The sequence below is a fragment of the Miniopterus natalensis genome, chromosome 6 (assembly GCF_054644295.1).
Source record: "Miniopterus natalensis isolate mMinNat1 chromosome 6, mMinNat1.hap1, whole genome shotgun sequence".
Taxonomy (NCBI): domain Eukaryota; kingdom Metazoa; phylum Chordata; class Mammalia; order Chiroptera; family Miniopteridae; genus Miniopterus; species Miniopterus natalensis.
Window position 1 is genome coordinate 85,535,020 of NC_142086.1, and position 17,052 is coordinate 85,552,071.

General features: G+C 44.7%; 1 protein-coding gene across 1 annotated transcript; it reads left to right on the forward strand.

Moving 5' to 3' along the window:
* Positions 1–976: 976 nt before the first annotated feature.
* Positions 977–16,710, forward strand: SH3BGR (SH3 domain binding glutamate rich protein). Its single transcript, XM_087817829.1, has 6 exons — positions 977–1,033; positions 7,914–8,099; positions 9,656–9,736; positions 15,031–15,105; positions 16,035–16,124; positions 16,480–16,710. Exons 1-6 carry the CDS (start codon positions 989–991, stop codon positions 16,708–16,710), a joined length of 708 nt encoding a protein of 235 aa, XP_087673955.1. The 5' UTR covers positions 977–988.
* Positions 16,711–17,052: the final 342 nt, after the last annotated feature.

Consider the following 17,052-nt stretch of genomic DNA (forward strand, 5'->3'; position numbering starts at 1 on the left):
CCACCTCCTCCACAAGGAGCAGGGGACTTCAAAAATAAGAGACTCAGCTATCTAAGCAGACTGGATATCCCCCAGGGGCCTTTGCCTCTAATGCCCTTGATCTTGATGTTTAAACCCATCAGGAGAGTTGGCGGCTAGCATTTGGGTTTTACTAGATTTTGAACTCCTCCAACTTTGAACATAATTCAAGTTCTCTCTGTGAATAAGACAGAGCCCGTTACAAACAGATCATTTAACCCCTCGTCCCCCTCCCCCTTCGCCCCAGCATAGCGAGGACAATTTGCTTGTCCAGTTCTTGGACAGCTGTCTCCCAGCCTTGTTGGGGACTTCCGTGAAACCTTACCCGTCCAGACCTGTCATCCTGTTCTTTAAGAGGAACAGGTGGTAAGGGGAGAAAGTGGGAACAGGCCGCTCCTAAGGTATCTGCTGTAGGCCAGTTCGCCGATTTTCCTTTTAACCTGCCAGAAACCTTTAAAGGAAGGCAGCCCTTCGCTCTTTACTCAAAGGCCTTAGCGGCTATTCTGAGGCTTCCCGCTTGTTGGCCAGAAGGCCTGTAAACGGGGCCCCTTCGGAGCCCAGAGCTGCAGTGTTCTGGGCCTTTCCAGCCCCCGAGAGCGCGCCTCCCCCTGCCCCTGTCCCCGCGGCCCCGCGCGCCGCCCGCCTCCATCCCCGGCAGCTGTGCGCAGGGCTCTGATTGGTGCGCAGCGCAGCCTCGCCTTTTAGGGACTGTTGTCGGGCGTTCAAAGTGATGAGGGAAAGGGTCCAGGGACTGCTTTTATCAACCAATCAAACATTCTCCTGACAGGTCCCCAAATATTCCCGGGCCAATGGAAGGGACGGCCCGGGATGCCTGCGCGCTCCCGGGAGAGCGGGAGCTTAAGGGGCAGCAGGCGGGGCGGGAGCGCAGAGGAGCGCAGGGCCCCGCCCGCCGCGCGCCGTGTCCCGTCACAGGGGTGTGTTGGGGGGAGTCCTCTTTCCGACTGTCAAAATGGTTATCAAAGTGTTTGTTGCCACATCTTCTGGGTCCATAGCGGTAGGTGTCCGATGGAACTCGCGGGCTTCCCTCCTGTCCGCGCTCCGAGCAGCGCAGGCTTGGGGAGGAGGGGGTGGCCCAGGCCGCCTCCCCGCGCCGGCCTGAGGATGTGTAAGTGAACCGAGGCTCTGCGGGGCGCCCCTGCCCCGGCCTCCTCCTGCGTTGGTTTTCACCAGTGTTGAAGACGCGTGTAAGTGTGTCAAGCTGGGCGTGAAGGGCCTGAGGAAGGGGGCGTGTTGGATTCTAGAATTTTTAACAAGCCATTTGCGCCCTGTCGTGTCGCATATAGTGTTACAATCAAAGGCTTTTGCTCTGTGTGTGTGTGTGTGTGGGGGGGGGAGTGTTTTTTTTGCCATCCATTCTGCAAAGATTTCGGTCAAAGTTGCAAATAGACGACAGGTTGTGTAACAGGATTTGGAGCTGGAAGGACCAGATTACTAAGTGAGTCCTGGGTGTAATCACTTGTGTGCGCAGTGGAGCCAAACTGAAAGTGTGCAGTTAGCAATGTGTAACACTATTATTTGAGGAACATGATGTCACAGTGACAAGAACAAACACCGCCAAGGCCACAGTTTTAAATGCTCTAGAAATCCAAACAGAACAAAAATAGGTACCAAAAGCTCACCCCATAACGTTGCTTTGTCTGATTTCCTCCGGACCAGGCCTGGAATCGCCCACCTGCCTGTCCAACTCCAGCCTTCATGCTGGGCAGGAGAGACCTGCCTCCAGACACGGGGGTCGTGGAGGGGCGATTCAGGCTTTGACACTGGCATTTCCACCAGCATTTTAGCAGAAGTCTTGAGAGCCTGTGGAGAGAAAACCATTGTATTAATCCTGAGAGTTGGAGACCAGCGACGGGGGTGTTTCCTTTTATATCCATGACCTGGACTGTCTTTGATGGCAGCTAGGATTTCAGCGGTCACTCAACCAGGGATGATACGCTAGGTGAGCCGCTGGCAGGGAACAGTCCAGCAGCAGCTGTTGACTGCCACCACTCCTAGACCATACTTTCCAGAGGGGGCGAGTGGAAAGCAAGAGAAAGGAGCCTGGGCATCCACTCTGAGCCCCACTGATCAGCGAGTGTCCAGTGATTTCTAGAACGTCTTTCAACAGAAAAAGATGAGGGAAAATTCCAAATGTAAAAAGTGCAAAATCTTTCATGGCTATTGATGACCTCAGAAACTCTTAGTTGACCTGCAATGAGCACACGTTTTTGGGTTATTTAGATAAAAATAATTTTTGAGGAAAAAGGTTTTAGTGGGCTTTGTTTTTTAAAATTTATTTTTATTTTTTAAAAATATGTCTTTATTGATTTCAGAGAGAGGAAGGGAGAGGGAGAGAGAGAGAAATAGAAACATCAATGATGAGAGAGTCATTGATCGGCTGCCTCCTGCACGCCCCCGATTGGGGATCGAGCCCACAACCCGGGCATATGCCCCGACCGGGAATTGAACCGTGATCTCCTGGATCCTAGGCTGATGCTCAACCGCTGAGCCACACTGGCCGGGCTAGTGGCCTTTAAATATGCCATTGATGCTCATTGCTGGAAACTTGACCACTGACCTGCTGATTTTCTGCTTGTTCTGTAGACCAGCTCAGCATGGCCCATGCATTCTTCTGGAGACTATGAATACATCTATGGATTTTTTAGGGTTACTTGATGTCCTGCATTCCTGAAGCTTGGGCTTGATTTGGTTAGCCTCGGAGAGTCTGGAGGGGTACCGTTCATTCCAGGATCTTAGAAGAGCCAAGTTAATTCTTGTTCCCTGAGCAAATGTTTTAGTGCTGCTTGGAACTGTGTCACCTTGGGAATGTTATTTCACCTTGCTAAGCCTCAGTGTCCTCATCTGTAAAATGAGAACATGAATAGTGCTCATCTGATAGGTTGTCAGGAGGACTTAGGAGATAACATGCCTGGGGGCCTGGCATGGTGTCAGGTCCTAATCAGTGCTTAATAAATGTTATAGTTGTTAGTTAATGTCATAATTAGCTCTGGTTAGTTAATACTATAACTGTTATAACTTTTAGCTATTAAAATTGTTAGTTAATATCAATCAATATTATTGTTATAATTATTAGTTAATATTAGTAGATCTGAGTCTATGATGATTATTTTTCAGAAGAATTGTCACAAGCCACATAAATGGAAGAATTTCTGTCTTATCCTAAGGAATGAGAACTGATCATTTCCGTGGTCTCAGTGCTAATGGTTTTGCCTGGTTTCACTCGAGGTGTCTTTGTAGCAGAACCTCAGGGCAGGTGCCAGGACTTAGGCTGTGTGTGGCGTTGGTCTGTAAAACCTTTGCTCCTTACTGCTTTAGCCTGTACACTTCGAATAGGAATTCCTGCCTGTGACCTCGGCAACAAGGGCAGCAAGGCTTCTGATGGGTGACCGAAATAAATGAAAAAAGAAAAAACCAAACCGTCATCTCCTTGTGAGGGTCACACATGGACTCTGGGCATTACAGCTCTGTTTTAACAGTTGATGTTAAAGTGAAGTTACAGGTTTTTATGGTGGGGTTTGGGGGAAGAGACCCTGGGAGCAGGAGAAGTCCTGTGCCTCTCGTGTGACCGTCCTCTCTCCCTGAAGGCCACTGCCACCGCGGGCGGGGGGACAAAGGGAGAGAGGGTAGTCCTCACCGTTTCAATATGCACAGCCCTGGAACCACAATCTTTGGGACAGATCCTCATGGTGGCTCTTGGGTCCTCAGTCCTCCCTCCAGCCTCGAGGAGTGTAAAAACAGTGGGAAACATGGCTCTCGAATTAGATGGATCTGGGTGTAGGCCTTGGGCACTTCTTTAACTCACTGGCGCCTCCGCTTTGTCATTTTAAAATGGTGATGGGAGTACTTACCTGGCACACTGATCAAGGCAGGCAAACGGGGAAAGTGTGCTGCCGGGTGTTTGCAGAGCAGGCTCTTGGCTTGTGCACAAATGCTTTCCCACGCATCTTCCTGGGTTCTCACCAGAACCGCGGGAGGCCGCGCGCATCCAGTTTGCGAGCGAGCTGGTTGACCAGCAGAGTCCCCTCAGCACCCTTCAGGGCCAGAACGGCAGCGCAGGTCACGCTCACTCAAGGGCAGCATGCTTTTTACTGCAGTAGAGTGACCTCGGTTGGAAAGGCTCCTAACTGTACCAGATAATAAATAGGCGAGTGACCGCAAGATTACTCCGACCCATTAGTGTGACCGACAGGGACTTCGTGGCTTCAGGACAGAGAGCAACACTTTTGCCTGAGTAAATGTAACAGGCTAGGAGAACAGAGCTCTCTGGGCCAACTCTGAGGTCCCAAAGGCTCCAAATGACACGGGCTCCAAGGACCCCCAGATCCCCTAGAGGGTCTGCACCTTTATGGGCCCACCATTGGCCATGGCACCTTGGAGAGGAAAAAGGGGCGAAAGGTGGAAGGGGAGCATGTCTGGTGGGAACTTTTGGGTGCTGTGCATGCCCCACCCCCTGAAGCCGTGAAGGGAAGGTGTTTTCTGGGACTGATGCTTTGTCCCTGGAGGTCAGCTCAGGAGGACACAAGGAGAAGAGCCTCACTTTCACCAAGGGCCCAGGGAATGGAGACCCATCAAGGGGGAGGGCCTCAGGATGGGCATCAGGGTGTGGGCAAAGGCAACCATGCCAGCCAGGTGAGCTCACATGCTCCCTACTCCCCTCTCCCCTCCTTTGGCCTATTCCTAAAACCCTTCTCCAGCCCTGGCAGCACTCAAGGTCAAGGGCTCTGATGGTCAGATGCTATGCCTTTGGCCCAGTTTAAGTTACTGGTGTTTGGGAAATACAGAGGGGCACCTTTAATTTCTCTTCTCTTTCTTTGGATGGGGGCTGGGGAGTGGCTGAGAAATAGCATTTATTTATTTATTTAAATCCTCACCTGAGGATATTTTTTTCCATTGCTTTTCAGAGAGAATGGAAGGGAGAGAGAAAGAGAGAAAGATCTATGTGAGAGAGACAAAGATTGGTTGCCTTCCTCAAACACCCTGACTGGGGCCAGGCATGGAACTTGCAACCGAGGTACTTGTCCTTGGCTGGAATTGAACCCAGGACCCTTCAGTCCATGGGACAATGCTCTAACCACTGAGAAAAACCAGCTAGGGTGAGAAATAGCATTTAACACAGTGTCAGGCACCCAACAATCAGTTAACTTCCTGAAGATGCAATTGCTTGTCTTTCGAGAAATGACAGCAAACAGGTCTTCCCATCCATTTCCTCCACCTCTCTGACTTTCTTGCAGAAGAAACATGTCAGGGTGTTGGGAAATGTCTCTCATCTGTTCGAAATCATGGAATAAAGTGAGATCCCTTTTCATCCCACTTCAGTCGTGAGGGATGATTTAGTAGAGATGCCAATAATGTTGGAGAGGTGGCCATGGACCTCGGCCGGGCTGATTCCACTCCCAGCGGGTATTTGAGAAGGAAGGAAGATGGGTTTGGACAGAATAATGGATGCCGTCTTCTGAATATTTAGTGAAAGGTAAACCTTCCTAAAATGAAGACACCTCTACTCTTCAAAACCACAGAGTCATCTCTGAAAATATCTAAAGGAATAAGTAATTTATAAAGTGGCACAAATAATTATGGACAGGCTGGAAGTTTGTAGAGAAAACACAATTAATTAAGGTAATAATTTAGTCCAACAAGCTGTCATCAGGTCTGATGGGACTTTGTAGTATTCACTGCCTCAGGCATGCAGCTGTGGGATATGGAGTTTCCTGGAGCAGGAGCAGCATAGCCAGGGGAGGGCACATGGTGGAGAAAACGCAGGTCCTCTGGTTCTGACAGGGGTGACACTCAGGAACGTGCCAGAGTGCTTACTCCAGAAACTCAAGGAAAAGTCCATCACTCCACACCTTTCTGTATGACTTTTATTTTTATCTTTCGTCCACAATTGCCCCAAACTGAAATAGATATCTGGGCACAAATCTTATTAAGTGTTGTATTTTGGCTAACAGCCACCTTTAATTTATTGATCGAGTGCTTTTATTAGCAATGTCTTTGTTATATTGATGGTACAAATGTTGATTAAAAAGTAAATGTGTGATTACCATTTACATATACGTGTATATGTAATCTATATATAATTCACTTTATGTTAAAAATTAAAAAAGTATTGCCTTGGCTGGGTGCTCAGTTGGTTGGAGCATTGTCCTGTGCACCAAAAGGTTGCAGGTTTGATCCCTAGTAAGGGAGGCGACCATTGATGTTTCTCCCCCTCTCTCTCCCCTCCTTCCTTTCTCTCAGATCAATAAAAAACATATCCTCCGGCGAGGATTTAAAAAATTAAAAAATTATTTAATATTAATGTATCTTATGTTTATAATTAATATAACATATACAATCAAGTCACCACCCAAACCAAATTATACGGAATTTGTTCTTGGTGGCGATTTGATTCCAGGCTTAAGCATCCATACGCGCCTTACTTTCCTTTAATTAAGAAACACTCTACTCAAGTCTTTGATAGAATCATTCACTTTGGCAAAAATGAATAAAATAATTTTTTGGCGTACTCATCTTTGTGAAAGCAGTTGGGCTTGGCCAAACGAGGGTTTGAATCTAGACTCCCTGTTTGGGAGGACATGTCCCTTTCGCAGCACTTCCTTGGAATCCTCAAAACCTAGTCCCTCTGCTGATAAACAAGTTGCGTGAAACAGCGAGGCCTCTCGTGCCCCATAGACCGCTCTTCACGACTTGATTTCGTCATTAGGCAGTATTCAGAGGACTGAAAAAATTAAGATATTGGGTATTTTCAGGTCAAAATTACTTATTTAAAATTTTAATCTTAGTTTTAAAAAATGACCAGATTTTGCCCCTTTATTATCTTTAGCTTGTTCTATATCTAGTTTGTGCACATGGGGTCTTTCCCTTTTTCTCACCCAAATAAACAGCTTGTGAATCTGTTCAGATGAAGAGCTTGGCACAGTCTTGTGCAGAGCGGAGAGTCAGTAAGTGAGTGTTGACCAGTCCTCCAGCTGATCACTCTGGAGGTTTCCCCCAGAGCTTGTTAGAGTCCAGAGTCTGCTGTGACTTGTTTCTCAGTGTTTCTGCAAGAGGTGTCGGGCATTTCTGGGAGTGAGCCTTCAGCAGAGAAGCGACAGTTGCTGTAGTTGCTTCTGGAAGGGAGCTCTGGGCTCTGAAGGTGGCCAGCCGCACGGGGAGCCCGGAGCTGAGCACGGTGGCGCTGGAGCCGGCTCCCTCAGGTGTGGCTCCAGAGCTGGGTGGGGCAGGAAGGGACAGTCCTGGGGCAGCGGGTCCTGTCACTTTGTCACCTCGAGTACGTGCCGGGAGAAACGTCCACCAGCTTCTCCCCTGTCCTTCCCCACCCAACGATCTCCACGCGGGCTCTTTGGTTTCCTGTATGAGTAAAGCTACTTTTGTTCAGTGTGACTCATGTTCTTATTTCCATAACCGTGACCGAGTGCATTTATTTCAGTGGGTATGCTTGGTATTTGAGTTTCATAGTAAATTGACTTTTTCCTTCTTTCTCTTACCCCAATCATCATTTTTCTTCGTAACCAATTCTGATTTACTTTTTGGCATGAAAGCTTAGCAAAGGAAAGAACTTTGAAGATCTCACACAGAAGCTGTGATGAGAACATGCCTCTCCTTATTGGGTTGGTCACACCATGGTTTAAACATTGAGATTAACGTTTCAGACTTTACATGATCACTCTGTTCATCCTTTATAATGAAGACGTGTGATTTTATCGTTTTCTTTGTTTAAATACTTTGCGAAATTATTTGTGTTGTATAGTATAGTTGCAGAAAGGATTTAATTTATGCAAATATTAGCAAAATATTTTATTTTATTATTATTATTTTTAGCAAAACATTTTAAAAAGAGAGCCTAATGGTTATCTTTCTCTCCTTTTGGCCAGATTAGGAAAAAACAGCAAGAAGTAGTGGGCTTTTTGGAAGCTAATAAAATCGACTTTAAGGAATTGGACATAGCTGGAGATGAAGACAACAGGAAATGGATGAGAGACAATGTTCCCGGAGAGAAAAAACCTCAAAATGGGATTCCTTTGCCTCCCCAGATCTTCAACGAAGAGCAGTATTGTGGAGTGAGTTTTTGTTTCTTGGAAAATTCTTCTGCGTGTGTGTTTCTCAGAAATTATTTAAAGCAGATTAATTTCGAGGCAGCATTTGAGGTTGCTCACAGTTTTCAGGTCATGACCTATTTCTACCATCCAATATCTGGATGGTAGGCCCATTGTGAACTAGCAGCATTTAAGATTTACAAAGTGATGGAAACAATAAAACGATGATTCAGAAGTTCTTGGGATTAGGTTCTGTATTTTATTTTGAAGTAATGAGGTCAGTTGTTCAAACAAAGTATGCCTTTAGTGGGAAAGGAATTCTGATCCACCCTGCAGTGGGCACAGAGGCGCACCCACAAAGACAGGGTAAGTTCCCACTTTCATAAACGGTGATTTGCCGAAGTCAGGTCTTATGAAGGGTGCAAGATACGTTTGTGTAAATGTTATCTAAGTAGTTTAAAAACATTCTGGACATTCTGATTACAACAGCAGATTTATTTTATACATTTCATGGTTCGTTTTGCCATAAAAATCACTTTTTCTTCAGAGTTTACAGATTCTATTTAGTAAATCAAATTGTTGAAAAGAAACATTTAAAAACTCAAAGGACTTCAGAACCTGAGAATTGGAAGTTATCTTAGAAGTCGCCTGAGCCTTCTAGGTCACTTTTCTTTTTCTTTTTAAATTTTTTAAAGTTTAATTTTTAATTTATCTTTATTATTGAAGGTATTACAGATGTCTCCCTTTCCCCCCCATTGACCCCCTCCACCCCAAATCCGCCCCCCCCTTGTATTTTTAATCCTAACCCCAGGACATGCTTTACTGATTTGAGAGAGAGAGAAACATCAATCAGTGTATGGTCCCCAGTCAAACCCGCAGCCTAGGCATGTGCCCTGATTGGGAATCAGCCTTTCGGTGTCTGGGAAGATGCTCCAACCACTGAGCCCCTCCCGCCAGGGCCTTCCAGGGCCCGTTTCAGACGCGGCGATCGGGGCTCTGGAAACGAGAGGAGCTGATCTAGGCCAGAGCCGGATAGAGGCATCTTAGGTCACCCTTTCTCTTCTTCCTACACAAAACTGCTGGTGGCAGCAGGTAGAGGAAGCCCAGGGACAAGCAGTGGGTTTCTCTGCGCCGGGGCCACGAGAGGCCTGGATGGCAGGGGCAGCTGTGAGCTCCCGCTGCCCTGTGCGGCGCCGGCGAAGGGGCTGTCCTGCGGGCAGGGCAGCTGTCAGCTAGAGCGAGGACGCAGGAGCTGGGGAGGCGGGCGCGGGGGAGGCCGGGGGAGGAGAGGCAGGGCTGTCGCCGCCCCACTGGAGCCTGTGCCCCTGAGCCCAGGTAAGAGCCGAGGCGCCTGTCGGCCTGAGCACCAGCGAAGGGCCCCTGGACCGGTCAGCAGAGAGGCAGGCATGCACAGGTTCCTCACCTCTGGGCATTAGCCGTCTTTGGCAGAGCAAACTGGCGTAACCTTTTGTGTTAGCTCCTAAATTAATGACAAATTAAAAGAAAAAGAGATCAGCTGCGGTAAGCGTCCTGGCTCACAGTGTGCGGTGGGTTTAAACATTCTTTTTCTTTGCTTCAAGGACTTTGATTCTTTCTTTTCTGCAAAAGAAGAGAATATTATTTATTCATTCCTTGGTTTGGCTCCCCCTCCGGGCTCCAAGGTAAGCTTGAACACCCCATGGGGGCCCAATACAAGTCATAGTAAGTGAAGCTAGAAGTCAGCATCCAAGACTGTTTAATAAATGAGAGTATTTAAATTAACACGATGTCAGTACACCCCTTATTCTGGTGAAATCTTATGCATAGAGACAATGCAAGGTTTTACTAACACATGTTCCAAAGCTATGCTTTTCATATTTTGTTTCATTCCACTTTGTTACATAAGAAAAAGAAATAATAAAATAAAATAAAGTTTTACAATACTTTAAAAAAATATCATTGCATTCAATAGTCTTAACTGTGCTAAATTAAATATGTAAAAATATGAATTCTCAAGTTGTGTTCATAAAATTTTGTTATGAAATGACTTCTCATAGCTTATGTTAGTTAATTTTATTATACATCCCCTATTTTAATTCTTTCTATTTAAAATAAATTAAACTCTGCTTTTTAAGTCTGACAAAGAGGGAAAGAGTAAGATCTAGATTCAAGAGCAAGATAAATTTCATTAGTTTTCCCCCCTCTGCTGCTGTTTCATCTTTGATTATGTATAATTATGTCTATTAAATAAAGAATTATGCTACGATCTCATTTATATGTGGAATCTACATAACTTAATAAACTGACGAACAGAATAGATTCAGTGACATGGAAGCATGGATCAGACTGACGAATCTCAGAGGGAAGGAGGGGGTGGTGGAGTGGAGGGGGAGAGATTAACCAAAGAATTTATATGTATATATGCACAACTCAAGGACACAGACAATGGTGTGGCGAGGGGCTGGGGAGGAGGGTGGGGTGGGGTGGAAGGGGTCAATGGGGAGAGAAAGGGACATCTGTAATATTTTGAACAATAAAAAAAAGAATTATGCTACTAAAGCTAATATCATGAATTCCTCTAATGACATCACCTGGCTTCACTATATGCAATGGCCACTGCATTCCTTACCCCTTCCAAGAATCTCATACAGGACTCCCTATAGATACAAGACATTTATTTCTTAATTCATTTATTTGTTTGTACCCAGCTTCATTTCTAAAGATATTTGTGATGACTGAGCACAAATTAATTCTCACTATAGGAGAAACCACTCAAAATCCTACCTTGTAGACATGGGCTTGCCTCAGAGGCATGTGCCTTTCATATGTCAGCAGTCTTCAGGTAGTGACATTGAGGTGACTTTTTGTCAAGAGTCCTGGACTGTGGGATTTTTCTGTTGGTTTAGGTGAGCTTCTCCAGAGAGGAATCCTCCGCCTCTGGGGTGGTGGTGGTGATGGCGATGGTGGTGATGGCGGTGGTGGTAGTGGTGATGGTGGTGGTGGTGATGGCGATGGTGGTGATGGCGGTGGTGGTGGTGAAGATAGTGATGGTGGTGGTGGTGGTGATGGTGGTGGTGATGGTGGTGATGGTGGTGGTGGTGAAGGTAGTGATGGTGGTGGTGTTGAAGATGGTGGTGATGGTGATGGTGATGATGGTGATGGCGGTGGTGATGGTGATGGTGATGGTTATAAGGGTGGTGGTAAATGGAGAGTAAATCTGGCTGCCAGTGTTCTGGAGCAGGTGGGGAAGGGGAAAGGAGAGTCTTTCCTTCTAACATGTGAAATTCTCATTTATTCCCCTTGTCCTGGGTATGTTCCCCCACTTCAGCTGCCTCATGACCGGGAAGTCAGATCCCCTCTGGTTTAACTTCTGTAGAGAATAAACCCGCTAATTTAGGAGGGGCGGTCATTACAGAGAAACTATAAGGTCACATTTTTCTCTCCCCAACCCTGTTTCCCTCCCTCCTTGGGAGCCACCAACATCATGGATTAAAAAAACCCAACTATTTATAAAACTATATAATTTTCTCCACCAGCACTACATATGTTGTTTGTATTTTTGATGCCAAATTGGTATCATACTTTTTGGAATGTTCTATAACTTGCTTTTTAAAAAAACAACATTGTTTTGAGATGTATCCATACTAATATATGTAAATCTATTTCAGCTTCTGCTGTTTCATCTTTTCCCATTTAAAAATATTGAACCTCAGGTTTTAGATCCCGCCCTGACTTGTAACTAGGTGCTGTCATCTTGCACGAAGTTCTCCTTAACTCAGGGGGAGAAAGGGATGGCCATGGAAGGATAGGTAAACCCGGCCTCCGGAGACCCAGGAGGCCGCCCAGTCCCGGCTCTTCTCTTCCCAGAGGAGGGGCTGGAAGCCCGAGGAGCTGAGCTGGTTTGCACAAAGTTACTCCGACAATTAGCAGCACAGTCTGTGCTAGAGCCTTTGGTGTTTGTTGTCAGTGTTGTTTGGGTTTATAGGTGTTTATGTGAGCACATGGGAAAGTCCTTCAAGTTTCCTTTGGGAAGACAGACACGATGATTTATGGAGATGATAAAGTATCATCTCCATAAATCATCAATTGTCATGGTGTCTTTTTGTAGTAAACAACATTGTGGAGAAGTCAGCAAGGAAATTAATCTTGTGCTAAGGCTAAAAATAGACACTCCCGACAATTATATAGAAATGCATGCTTATACAAGGATAGTAAGCTCCATAAGCAGCGTTCTTGCTTTTAGGAAGCTTCTCTTGTCTTGGGCAGGCTGTGACAGAACAAGTGCCAGGCCAGTTTCCCCAGGAGGGCTTGGTAAGTGCGCTTTGTCTCCGTGAAGCCCGCCTTCGTTCTTTACAAGAATCTGGTCACATCTCATTACCTGAGCATCGTTCTTAATCCTACGCTCCAGCCAAAGCCGTGGTTGCGTAACCAGTTTCCAGTTATGCCCTGGTAATAAGGAACACGGATTCTCACTGAGCCAGGCAAATAACCATACTTCCATAAAAAGTAAAAGGATTGAGTAAGAATTTTTAAATTCTGGAGGGGTCAGGCAGAGGGAATATTATTTACAAACATTTCATTTCAACTTATAAAAGCAGATTCTACTACATTGTTATGATTTATTAAGAAGATATTTGATACGATTCATCAGATATTCCTAGTTAAAATAAAATAGGTTAAAATATAAATAGAAGGAAACAGATTACATTTTATAAACCAATTATCAAAAGAAGCATCATAATGAACCATGAAATATTGACGCATTTCTATTAAAATTAGAAGCAAGATAGGTATGTCTGTTATTGTCACAATATTAAACATTGTTTTAGAAGCTGTAGTTATTGCAATAATGTAAGAAAATAAATATATTTTCAACAATAAAGATAAATTTAAAAAATAAAAATAAAATAAATATGTTTCATGTATATATAATATATATAAAATTTAAAAATTATCTTTATTTGTATATGATGTAATTGTATGCATAGAAATCTCAAGAAACTCCAATAAAATCTGTTAGAATTAATAAGATAGCTTATTAAGTTTCTGGATAAAAGAAAAATATACAAAAATTATTAGCTTTTATTTATATCATCAACAACAAGTAGGAAGTTCAAATGTAAAAACAAACATCTCATTTACAATAGTGATAAAAGTCTCTAAAATGTTTAGAAATAAATTTTTCAAGAAGCATATAAGGCCTATATGATGCATATAATTTAACTTTATTCTAAAGGACACCAGCAAATATTAAAGCAATAGAGAAACCTATGATTTTCCTAGGTAGGATGACAACACTAAGAAGTGAAAATTTCTAAACTAATATACTTAGTGCTGTTTCAGTCAAAAGTCTATTTAAAACATTTTCACACTTGAAAAAAATGATCTTAACATTTATTGGAATAATAAATGTCTGAGAAGAGCCAAGAAAATGTTGAAAAAGACTTGTAGCAAATTGCCTTTCTGAGTAATAAAATTCATGTTAAAAACTACAGTGATAAAAGTAGTATATTGGCATAGGAACTAATAAATATGCCCATTTTTATAAATAGAATAGCATATTAAGAGAAAAAATGATGGCTTATAAATAGTTCAGGCATAATTTGCCACCTATCTGGAAGAAAACATTACATTATATGCTAAATTAAATTCCAGATGGATTAAAGCTGTAGATGTTAATAACTAATATAAAATAATAGAACTACATTTTAGAGAATGAAAGTTAGATAAATTTGTGTATATAAAATGCTAAAAACTTAAAAAATATATATGCAACAGCATTTGTAAAAAATTGTAGACTGGAAAAAAATTCATAACCTGAAAAAGGGCTAGAGCTTCTATTATATAAAGAACCTCTAAAACTGATTATAAAAGACAACTCAGTAAAAATGGGCAAAGCATATGAAGGCAGTTATCTGAACAGGAAATATAAGTGGCTTAACCTCATGAAGAATACGCCCTTTCTTTCCAGTAATTAGGAAAATAGAAATGAAAATGAAATGGAAATGCCACCTTCTCCCGAGTGGGTTGGCAGAGATGAAGGAGAACAGTTCTCTTTTCTGGTCGGAGGAGGAAGGGAAAGGACACACACAGGTTACTGTGGGGATGTGAATGCCGGCGATTTCCTTTTTTAGAAAGAAATCTAATTAAAAACGCCTCCATTTTATTCAGTTTAGTATAGTTTTGTTTATAGAGACATAAACATGTAAACTTTCTGAAAACCAGCAATTGGGAAACATTTGAATAAATTATTATATATTTAGTATTAAGCAGGTTATAAAAAGAATGTATTAGAACCACATTAATTCATCTGAACAAATGCCCATGATAGAGTAAGTAAAAATAGATAAATCAAGTTATGCATAATATGTTCCCATTTCTGCTTTAAAAAGCACAAACATAAAACAAAAATAACTGACAAAAAAAAATTAGCTCTATGTATGTATTAGGATTGAGTTAGGTACATGTCAAATTTTCAATATTGATTATCACAGGAGGGTGAGGCTGGAGGGTGTGTATATGGCTGAGCTTGAAGTGCCTTTATAATAAAAATAACCTAATATTTGTTCCGATTTTACTGAGATCTGATCGACATGTAACACTGGATTAGTCTAAAGTGTGCAACGTGATGATTTAATGTGTGTGTGTGTTGTGAACTGAGTGCCACAGCAAGTTCACCTCATGTAGTTACACATAACGTCGTATTTTAGACTGGGAGCTGCTGGTTAGTCAAAAGAGCGCCCAGTGGGAGGCACAGGCCTGGCCCTGCTGCTCACTTGCAGTGTGATACCTTCTACCTTATTGTCTTGTCCCTAAGGCGTCAGTGGTGTGACTGCCCTGCCTACTGAGGCCACGGTGCTGTCGTGAAGACAGGATGGGGAACGAAGACAAAATGGCTTCAGTAGCTACATGGTGGTGCAATGCTAAATGGTTGTCCTCAAAAAGATTCTCTAACATTTCCATTTATACGATGCAGGTGACAAAGTCGCCAGAAGAAGAACCTTCCCTTCCCAATGGCGAGGCTGTGGGAGAGGCGCCGAGCACCTCAGAGGTGAGAGTTGGTATCTCGAACCACCTTTCCACAGACCGGTTTCCTCAGCGTGTCACTTGACACTATCATCTGTCCTTCCTTCCTTCCTTCCTTCCTTCCTTCCTTCCTTCCTTCCTTCCTTCCTTCCTTCCTTCCTTCCTTCCTTCCTTCCTTCCTTCCTTCCATCCATTCTATGTATCTATCTATCTATCTATCTATCTATCTATCTATCTATCTATCTATCTATCTATCATCTATCTATCTATCTATCTATCTATCTATCTATCTATCTATCATCTATCTATCTATCTAATCTATCATCTATCTATCTATCTATCTATCTATCTATCTATCTATCTATCTATCTATCATCTTCTAATCTTTTTAAATCTCTAAAATTATAAAGCCTCCCTTCCACACGAACAACAGAAAACAAACCCCGCCTAAATATTGGCTGCTTTGTCGCTCTCCTCATAAGCCTTAAACGGGTGCATCAAAACCCTCGTTTAGGGGTGTTGCTCTCCCAGGCCGCTGAAGCAGATCTGTTGAATTTCACCAAGAGCTCCAGTGAGCAGTTTCGGCGGGTGGCAACCTGTGCTCTGCTCCAGCGATGTCCAACCATGTGCTGCAAGAGTTTTAAAACCTGCCATGCCTGACTGTTTAGGCCGGGGCACTGACCCCTTTTCCCTTAGATTGTCAAATAAGAAAATGACAACAGCTGTCTGTCATGAATGAATCAAAATTATTCCTATTTTTTATCAGATCGGCAAAAAAATACAACCTATTTTTGGGGTGCTGCAGAAGTGTAGTACTTAGCTTGTGTGCCGTGAGATGAGAAAGGCTGCACGTCGCTGCGCTAGGAGCTAAGTGGCCTAACAAGCAGGAGGCCTGCGGCCTGGTGTTTCCTCGGAAGCTTCCCTCAGGCTAGTGGTGCGTTTCTTTATGACCAGGGAACAGAGAAGGCTGAAGACAGTGGGGAAAATGAGGCCCAGAGAGAGGACACGGGAGATGCGGGCAGCCTCGCTGAGTCCCAGGAGAAGGTGAGTGTCTGTTTGCTTCCCCCCGGAGATTCATTGGACTCTGTTCTGCTCCCCAGACACCTCTGGAGCTCCTACCAGGTGCTGGGGACCTTCCTGGGCACCAGAGTGAGGGTGACTGTGGGGGGGGGGGCAGCCAGGCGGGAAGCAGGCTGTTTGCAGCTAACGTGTTGACTGCTGTGGTTGAGGAGGGTACAGGGCCAAGAGGGATCAGAGGCAGGACCTGAACCCAGGTCTGCGGGCAGTCCAGACAGGGCGTGAATAATCTGTAGCCTTGCTGTTAGGATTAGGTTGGGTTCTTGTTCTTTCTAAAACAAGGGACCTTATTCCTTGGTCATGGTGCCGAGCTGTGTGCCAGCTGCTTGCTGACAGCCTGGGGCAGTGTCTAGCAGGCGGGCCGGGGGCGCTGAGGGACTGCGGGGAGAGGGGGCTTGTGAATGGCGCCCGAGGAGTGAAGGAGGACAGCGGAGGCCCCAGCTTCTGGGCGCTCCCGCAGGAAGGAGCTGCAGACAGGGCATCCCGGGAACTTTGCGAGACCTTGGGAGCACTGAGCCTGGTCCATGTTCGTGTCTGGTTCTCGTCGAGGTAACAGGATTTTAAGTGTGCTCTCTGCCGAATCAAGTCCTCTCCAGGCTCTCTTAAGCCTTTGGCCTGATTATGGTCTGTAAATCACCCCACTTGGCTTCCCCCAAAACCAGTCAGGAGGAAAGGTGCCTCAGGAGGCAGGCGTGGTCCAGGCCCGGGAGGAGCCCTGCGCCTGGGTCCCTGCGGTGCCTGAGGACCCAGGGAACACAGGTCTGCCCTGCTCCCAGCCGCTGCGAGGCCAGCTGCCCTCCTCAGGTCACTCCTGGCAGCCCTCGGCTTCCCTCCACACCAGCCACCTGTCCTAACTGGGCCAGCCTGACACCACAGCTGACACCTGTCCTCACTC

Excerpts from the sequence above, each read along its gene's own strand:
- SH3BGR (XM_087817829.1), top strand. The coding sequence starts at position 989 with ATGGTTATCAAAGTGTTTGTTGCCACATCTTCTGGGTCCATAGCG. Across the intron at positions 1,034-7,913 it reads CATCTTCTGGGTCCATAGCG|ATTAGGAAAAAACAGCAAGA; the intron begins GTAGGTGTCCGA and ends CCTTTTGGCCAG. Across the intron at positions 8,100-9,655 it reads ACGAAGAGCAGTATTGTGGA|GACTTTGATTCTTTCTTTTC; the intron begins GTGAGTTTTTGT and ends CTTTGCTTCAAG.